Below are 8,759 nucleotides of genomic sequence, written 5' to 3' on the forward strand. Positions count from 1 at the left end.
GTGCCTGTACACTAAGTGGACCTGTATCCTAACTCATACCTCTACCTGTACCCTAAGATGACCTGTACCCTAACTCGTACCTCTACCTGTACCCTAAGATGACTTGTACCCAACTTGTACCTGTACCCTAACTTGTACTCGTGCCTGTACACTAAGTGGACCTGTATCCTAACTCATACCTCTACCTGTACCCTAAGATGACCTGTACCCTAACTCGTACCTCTACCTGTACCCTAAGATGACTTGTACCCAACTTGTACCTGTACCCTAACTTGTACTCGTGCCTGTACACTAAGTGGACCTGTATCCTAACTCATACCTCTACCTGTACCCTAAGATGACCTGTACCCTAACTCGTACCTCTACCTGTACCCTAAGATGACTTGTACCCAACTTGTACCTGTACCCTAACTTGTACTCGTGCCTGTACACTAAGTGGACCTGTATCCTAACTCATACCTCTACCTGTACCCTAAGATGACCTGTACCCTAACTCGTACCTCTACCTGTACCCTAAGATGACTTGTACCCAACTTGTACCTGTACCCTAACTTGTACTCGTGCCTGTACACTAAGTGGACCTGTATCCTAACTCATACCTCTACCTGTACCCTAAGATGACCTGTACCCTAACTCGTACCTCTACCTGTACCCTAAGATGACTTGTACCCAACTTGTACCTGTACCCTAACTTGTACTCGTGCCTGTACACTAAGTGGACCTGTATCCTAACTCATACCTCTACCTGTACCCTAAGATGACCTGTACCCTAACTCGTACCTCTACCTGTACCCTAAGATGACTTGTACCCAACTTGTACCTGTACCCTAACTTGTACTCGTGCCTGTACGCTAAGTGGACCTGTATCCTAACTCATACCTCTACCTGTACCCTAAGATGACCTGTACCCTAACTCGTACCTCTACCTGTACCCTAAGTTGACCTGTACTCTAACTCGTACCTGTATCCTAACTTGTACTCGTATCTGTACACTAAGTTGACCTGTACCCTAACCTGTACCTGTACCTGCACACTAACTCGTACCTCTACCTGTACCCTAAGTTGACCTGTACTCTAACTCGTACCTGTATCCTAACTTGTACTTGTACCTGTACACTAAGTTGACCTGTACCCTAACCTGTACCTGTACCTGCACCCTAACTCGTACCTTTTTTACTTGCCCATGCACCATGACATGCATACTTAGGATCCTAAACTAATCCTAACCTAAATGTCCTCAATGATTTAAAACTGAAATATGTCCTCACAATGCACAAGCTCAGACACAGAGAGAGACAGACACTCAGAGTGTTTTATAGAATAAACATGTTGTTTTTTTATTTTTCAGTGTGTAATTTGTCTCCAGAGAGCTGTGATTGGACACAAATCCATCGCCACTGTAAAAAAAAAAAAAATGTAACACTGGCTCCCTGCTTTTAACAGATTCAAACATGCTAACAGCTTTCACACACACACAGTCCACTGCCGCATGTGTGTTCACTTCTACCACTCATTCATTACATGGATTTAAACTTTAAACACCTCATTTTTATCCCTGATGGCAGAAATACGCCGGGAAGGTCAAAATAATAAAAGAAACTAAAGAAGCTCAGAGCAGTGGCCGTTTTCTTGAGTCGATACGCAGGGGAAGGCAGGGGGGTGGCAGCCATCTTGGTTGGTGGGTACAGGAGGGGACGGTGGCCATTTTGTCTTACATGTTGACTCCTCGCAGGTAGTCAACAACGCCAAACACCTTGCTGGTTAGCTGACCTCCAGATGCCTCTTTTGTGCCCATAGCTATGACTAAAGCTGGTGAGACAGAGAGAGAGAGACAGCTGGGTAAGACAGGAGAGTCAAACCTTCATTTACTACAAACAACAACAACAAAGAAGACACCTGTCTTATCTTTAGAGAAGGTATTCAAGTTAAACACATACTCATACAGGACTCTGGGGGATATCAGACCTGAAGTAAGACTGTCAGGAAGTGATGTCACGCTGTCTATCTCCCCCTCTACCAGTATCTATGTCTCTCTGAATGCATGTCTGTCTTACCCTGCTTGCTCTTTCCAACACATATTCCATAGGCGTTGCCATCAGCGTCTCTAGCGGTCTTCAGGTCCAAGGTGTGGACCTTGTCTGTGTCCAACTCATCTCGGAGCATCATGCACTTCTTTCCTGCAATGTAAGCGCCGACTTGGGAGAAATTCTTCCTGTCATGTGCCAGCTTCTTAATTTCGTCCACCTAAAAGAGAGAGGGGGAGAGACAGACTGGTTATTATCTGACCTGAGGCATAAACCAACAAAGGGGCAACCAGGAGATGATTAGGGGAAAACTGCATATTCCCAGGCCTGTTGATCTACCCACACCAGGGTTAAAATCAATCCAAAGCAACACATTCTCTGTTGATGGGACATTCTTAGCCTCAGATTTGTCTGAATTTTATTTGGGTGATAATCATACTCCACATTGTAGTACTACAGTTCCCATAATGCTGTGGGGAAGGTAAACAGAATGGGCCCTTGAGAAAGGCACCGAACGCTGAAGTGCTCAGGCTGCCTGATTATTTGTCTTCTAAAGTCTGTAATATCAGGGTTCTGTAAGAAAATAAAACGTTGAGCCTTACTTAATGAATGACTCCAGAACAAGAAACCTATGCTGTAGCTAACATTAGCCACATTAACTGGTTGATGTTTAGTGTTGATGGAACATAGCAAACATCAGCATCTTTTAATGTGAAACCAAGACAGTTTGCATTAACAGCTCCCACAAGTAATCACAAAGCCTCGGACTAAAATAGAAACTACATTAAATTAAGGCCAAAATTATATGTGAGCTAACTTTAGCTTGTTGCCACTTAAGTTAATGTCTCGTTACATAGAAAGCTTGTCTGTGGCCGCACTTCATACATTAATCCAAACACAGACCCTGGCTGAAAGGCAAATAGGCTGCACATGTTTGGGGAAGCAGCTCTGTAGTTTCAGGGCAGGCTGACTACCTCCACGGTTTCCATGAATAGGCTACCATTAAACTGGTTTGGCTGGTTTGACTATGTTGAATAACGGTGTCTGCTGACTTCCTCGAGGGACACACACTGTCCCACTGACACACGTAGCTACATGATGTATTAGAGCTGAAACGATTAATCAAGCAATTGATTAGTTAGTCAATAACTGATTAATTCTTAAAAAGCTCTATGCAGCTTCTAAAATGTCTCTCAATTTTTTAAAAACGTATTAAAACTAGCTACCTGTTTAAAAAATATTAAAATTAGCTAACCTTATATAAAGAATTAAAACTTTCTAAATGTATATAAAGTAGTTAAAACTAGCCAACATTATGAAAAAGTATTCAAACTAACTAACTGTATAAAAAGTATTAAAACTAGCTAATTTTATAAAAAGTTTTAAAACTAGCTTAGTGTATAGAATGTAGTTTAAAGTAGCTAACATAATGTAAACTATTAAAACTAGCTGTTTAAATAGTAGCTAAAACTAGCTAACTAAATTGAAAGTAGTTAAAACTAGCCTATATAACATATTAAAACTAGCTAACTGTATATAGGCTGAAGTAGTTAAAACGAGCAAACTGCATTTAAAGTAGTTTAAACTAGATAACTGTATATAAAGTAAAACTAGCTAACTTAATGTAAACTATTAAAACTAACACTTTATAAAGTAGTTAAAACTAGCCAACTGTATATAAAGTAGTTAAAGCTAGCATATATAACGTATTAAAACTAGTTAACTGTATAGAAAGTACTAAAACTAGCAAATTGTATATAGGCTAAAGAACTTAAAATTAGCTAACTGTATAAAAACTATTAAAACTAGCCTATATAACTAACTGTTTATAAAGTAGTTAAAACTAGCCATCTGTATATTAAGTAGTTAAAACTAGCCTAAATAATGTATTAAAACTAGTTAACTGTGACGTTATAAAAAACAGCCAACTGTATATAAGGGAAAGTAGTTAAAACTAGCAAACTGTATATAAACTATTACAACTAGTTAATTGTATAAAGTAGTTAAAACTAGCCAGCTGTATATAAACTTTTAAAACTAGCTACCTGTAAATAAAGTAGTTAAAATTAGCCAGCTGTATACAAAAGATTAAAACAAGCAAAGTATGCGTACATAAAGTATTACCACTAGTTAGCTGTATTTAAAGCAGTTAAAGCTAGTTAATTGCAGATAAAGTAATTAAAACTATCCAACTGTTTATAAAACATTAAAACTAGCTAGCTGTATATAAAGCAGTCAAAACTACCTAACCTTATAGAAAGTATTAAAACTAGCTAGCTGTATATAAAGCAGTCAAAACTACCTAACCTTATAGAAAGTATTAAAACTAGCTAGCTGTATATAAAGTAGTAAAATGCTCCCCCATTGTGCAGCTAACAGTAAAAGGCACCTATAACACAGATTCACATTTGAAGACAGTCTGAAATTGGAGGAAAATGCATATAAGAGAAGAAGAAGAATGTGTGGAGGACAAGTCAAGACACGACATACACTGACATGATAACACTGCTGCTTGCAGAGACAAAACCACTTCCTGAAACCATCCAGCCAATCACAGTTAAGGCCTTTAAGTAGACTACTTGCCATGCAGTGTGACACCATGTGTGTGTGTGCGTGTGTCTGCGTGTGAACTGTAATTATTAAAGATTAAAAAGTCCAAACAAATAAATAAACAACAAAACCTGCAGGTGTGTGTGCTCTTGCCTCACAGACTCCACCTCAACATTGCGTAACTGCAGCAAAGCCTCTCCACCCTCACCCCACCTCACCTCACTCTGTGTGTGTGTGTGTGTGTGTGTGTGTGTGTGTGTGTGCGTGCGTGCGTGTGTGTGCGTGCGTGTGTGAGAGAGAAACAAGAAGTGATCTCCTCCACTTCCTGTATTTGCCTCTTTTTCTACATCATGTCCTTATAAGGTAGCTGAACCAACGCTTAGCCTGCAGCCCCAAAAAACCACAGAGACGCCCGGAAACTACGACCAACTGCTTCTTCTCAAAAAACAAAATGTAGTCTTCACTTCCAACATGACTGTTACTTTCCTGCCCCACATATCTGAACTCAAAAAATCCCAAAAATTAATAAAAATCAAATAAACGTGCATGTTTTTGTTCCCTGCCAATTAAACAACTATCACACTGCAAACATGTCCGCTGTAGCAAGTCAATTTCTCTCATACAGAAACGTGTTTTAACCAAAAACTATGAAAGTAAAGAAATCAGCCAATGGGGTGAGACGTTTCAACTTGTTGCCAGGTCAGGTTCACTTCCTGTCAGCAACAGTCGGAGTGTTGAAACTAGGCAGCATTTGACACATCTGTCACTTGTTTTAACAAGAGGCACTGTCTTTTTGCAAAGAAGCTGCAACCTGCACAGCCCACGTCTTTTCCTGCTGCACCTGAATGCAGCTGCAGCTCCGCCCGGCTGCGCTGACAGAGCGGGAACCAGCCGAGTGACAAACTGAACACGCCCAAAACTCAAGAGGAAGAAGAAAACCTGCAAAAAAACATCCATTTTCACCTGTGGTCAAATCTATATCTCCTTACAACGTGAATAAGAGTGAAGATCGGCCAATGGGGTGACAGTTCTTAGGGTGATGTCACCTGTTGCTGACTCTAGGATTTTAAAGTTCACTTTTAAATTAGTGCGGTCTGGTGAAAACCATGTATCTCCAAATAGACACGCACACACGTGTTTTAGTATTGCAGACGATGTTGAAGAAGTTCTAAAAACTTGACCAGTTTCTCTGCAGCAGCAGACTGTGACATGTGTTTTGTGAAGAAGGAAGTATCTCACCCTGAAACTCTTCCTGGACTGTAAAACCTGTCTGCTGACAAACACATGACACAACACACTTATTCATGTTTTAAAGCCTGGTTTTTGTGTTGTTGCCTCAATCTGAGTCTGGAAAGAAAAGTGTGTGTGTGGGTGTTTACCGTAATGCCGGCCAGGCCGGGCGTGCTGGCCCACACACTCTCTTGCCCGGCCGTCATCCCACAGATGGCTGCCTCCATGACCGGGATTTTACCGCTCTGGTCGGCCGTCTTTAGGTTATCAAGGTACGAGTCCCACGACATCCTGATTAGAACCAATACACACACACAGATACGTGCACACACTGATCAGTAACACACTCCCACACACTGTCTGACTGACACAGACTGTGGCAGCAGAATCAGAAGCAAAGAGTCTCAACAAGCAACAAATCACTTCTCAATAAGCTACAGAAATTGTGTGTGTGTGTGTGAGAGAGAGAGAGAGAGGGAGAGCCTACGTCAGCTTACCTGTGCAGGTATAGTCTCAGGTATGAGATAGAGGGGAAAGAGAGAAGTCAAATGCAGAAAGAAGGAAGGCGAGTTGTCTTTTATACCTCCAACCACTCCCAGCCTGCAGGCAACTTCCTGCCCAGCTCACTCTCACCCAGTGTCTCTCCACCACTCTCTCTCTCTCTCTCTCTCTCTCTCTCTCTCTCTCTCTCTCTCACTGTGTACCTGGGAAGTAAAAAAAACACGGAAGTGTGTGCAGCAAACTGATGTGAAGAGATTTAGTTCAGTTCACATTCTACAATCACGCCAGCCAAAGTCTGAGACGTCAAACTTTCCTCTGAAGCCAAAATGTCCCCACTTTGCAGAAATGTCCTCCTTTCTAAGGTCTGAAACAAATCGAGCTAACTAATTTCATTAGTTAATGATGTAGATAGAAAGCTAGTAAGCCTGATATGCTAACATTAGCAGCTAACGTTAGAGCGGACACGCAGAGATGAACATAGTCTTTAATGCTTTCCTGACACTTAGGTATGTTGTTGTGTTTGACGAACTCTACATATACAGAGTTATTCTCTGACTACAGCTCCATGCACATCACTTTCACACATACCTGACCCACCTGCTCTGACAGCAAGAAGCTGCACACAGGCTAGACAGGAAGTGATGACAGAGCTGTTGATTTACAGTCAGATGCAGAATCAAGAGAAAAGTCTCAGTGATGAGAAGATGAGTTCAAACTGTGTGTCGGACAGAAAGCTGTTGTAAAAGTGTTTCCACCAAACCACTTCCTCCTGACCTGTTTCAGTTCATGTCGACACGACTGAACCTGCTGCTGCTGACAGATATACGTGTATGAGATGAGCAATGAAACCGCGGGCCCCAGTCATGTAAAGGGCCCCCATCCCTCTGACGTCGTAGCCGCACAGCCTGACTTAAAAAGTCTCTTTGTGGTCATTTTCTGTCCTTGTGGTCATTTTGTGTTTCATTATTTTATCTTGTTGTGGTTACTGGTTAATATTTGTGGTTGTATGTCTCTGCTGTTGTGTTAAAAGTATTTGCAATTGTTTTGCATTTCTGTGGTCATCTTTAGTCTCTCTGTTGTCGTTTAACACGTCTTTTTAGTTGTTTAAGTCCCTCTGCAGCTGTTGTGTGTGTCTTTCTAGTTGTTTTGCATGACGTTCTAGTTGGTGTAGTCTCTCTGTCGTCATTTTGCATGTCTTTCTTTTTGTTTTGACATTCTTTCTTGTTGATTTGGTGCCTCTGCAGTTGTTTTTGCGTGTCTTTGTATTTTTTTGGCTGTCTTTGTATTTTTTTGCGTGTCTTTGTAGTTGTTTTAGTCCCTTTGCAGTTGTTTTGAATGTTTTTCTAGTAGTTTTGCGTGTCTTTGTAGTTTTTTGCGTGTCTTTGTAGTTTTTTGCGTGTCTTTGTAGTTTTTTGCGTGTCTTTCTAGTTATTTTGCATGACATTCTAGTTGGTGTAGTCTCTCTGTTGTCATTTTGCATGTCTTTCTTTTTGTTTTAGTCAGTCTGCAGTTGTTTTGCCTGTCTTTCTAGTTATTTTTGCGTGTCTTTCTGGTTGATTTAGTCCTTCTGTAGTTTCTTTGCGTGTCTTTCTTGTTGTTTTAGTCAGTCTGCAGTTGTTTTGCCTGTCTTTCTAGTTATTTTTGCGTGTCTTTCTGGTTGATTTAGTCCTTCTGTAGTTTCTTTGCGTGTCTTTCTTGTTGTTTTAGTCAGTCTGCAGTTGTTTTGCCTGTCTTTCTAGTGATTTTTGCGTGTCTTTCTTGTTGTTTTAGTCAGTCTGCAGTTGTTTTGCCTGTCTTTCTAGTTATTTTTGCGTGTCTTTCTTGTTGATTTAATCCTTCTGTAGTTTCTTTGCGTGTCTTTCTAGTTATTTTTGCGTGTCTTTCTGGTTGATTTAATCCTTCTGTAGTTTCTTTGCGTGTCTTTCTTGTTGTTTTAGTCAGTCTGCAGTTGTTTTGCCTGTCTTTCTAGTTATTTTTGCGTGTCTTTCTGGTTGATTTAATCCTTCTGCAGTTGTTTTGCCTGTCTTTCTAGTTATTTTTGCGTGTCTTTCTGGTTGATTTAATCCTTCTGTAGTTTTTTTGCGTGTCTTTCTTGTTGTTTTAGTCAGTCTGCAGTTGTTTTGCCTGTCTTTCTAGTTATTTTTGCGTGTCTTTCTGGTTGTTTTAGTCCCTCTGCAGTTGTTTTGCCTGTCTTTCTAGTTATTTTTGCGTGTCTTTCTGGTTGTTTTAGTCCCTCTGCAGTTGTTTTGCCTGTCTTTCTAGTTATTTTTGCGTGTCTTTCTGGTTGATTTAATCCTTCTGCAGTTGTTTTGCCTGTCTTTCTAGTTATTTTTGCGTGTCTTTCTGGTTGATTTAATCCTTCTGTAGTTTCTTTGCGTGTCTTTCTTGTTGTTTTAGTCAGTCTGCAGTTGTTTTGCCTGTCTTTCTAGTTATTTTTGCGTGTCTTTCTGGTTG

General features: G+C 40.6%; 5 protein-coding genes across 6 annotated transcripts in view; 1 reads left to right on the forward strand and 4 right to left on the reverse strand.

Annotated features, from left to right (window-relative positions):
* LOC123980185 (zinc finger protein 260-like) overlaps positions 1-8,759 on the reverse strand; it is a 672,464-nt gene that overhangs the window by 416,162 nt on the left and 247,543 nt on the right. The window lies entirely within an intron of this gene.
* LOC123980191 (butyrophilin-like protein 2) overlaps positions 1-8,759 on the reverse strand; it is a 470,636-nt gene that overhangs the window by 263,212 nt on the left and 198,665 nt on the right. The window lies entirely within an intron of this gene.
* LOC123980179 (zinc finger protein 271-like) overlaps positions 1-8,759 on the forward strand; it is a 342,908-nt gene that overhangs the window by 30,999 nt on the left and 303,150 nt on the right. The gene's annotated exons all lie outside the window — the stretch shown is intronic.
* Positions 1,310-6,315, reverse strand: LOC123980235 (profilin-2-like; the record flags this gene model as incomplete). The annotated part of the gene is given in 4 exon segments (XM_046064532.1): positions 1,310-1,809; positions 2,055-2,244; positions 5,954-6,095; positions 6,302-6,315. Coding segments are annotated over 3 exon segments (429 nt in total). The 3' UTR covers positions 1,310-1,711.
* Positions 4,792-8,759, reverse strand: part of slc25a11 (solute carrier family 25 member 11) — a 27,854-nt gene continuing 23,886 nt past the window's right edge. Inside the window, exon 10 of the mRNA XM_046064487.1 lies at positions 4,792-4,841. The gene's annotated coding sequence lies outside the window, so the exon portion shown is untranslated. The remainder of the gene's footprint in view (positions 4,842-8,759) is intronic.

Source organism: Micropterus dolomieu, linkage group LG12, assembly GCF_021292245.1.
Source record: "Micropterus dolomieu isolate WLL.071019.BEF.003 ecotype Adirondacks linkage group LG12, ASM2129224v1, whole genome shotgun sequence".
In the NCBI taxonomy this organism is placed as follows: Eukaryota; Metazoa; Chordata; class Actinopteri; order Centrarchiformes; family Centrarchidae; genus Micropterus; species Micropterus dolomieu.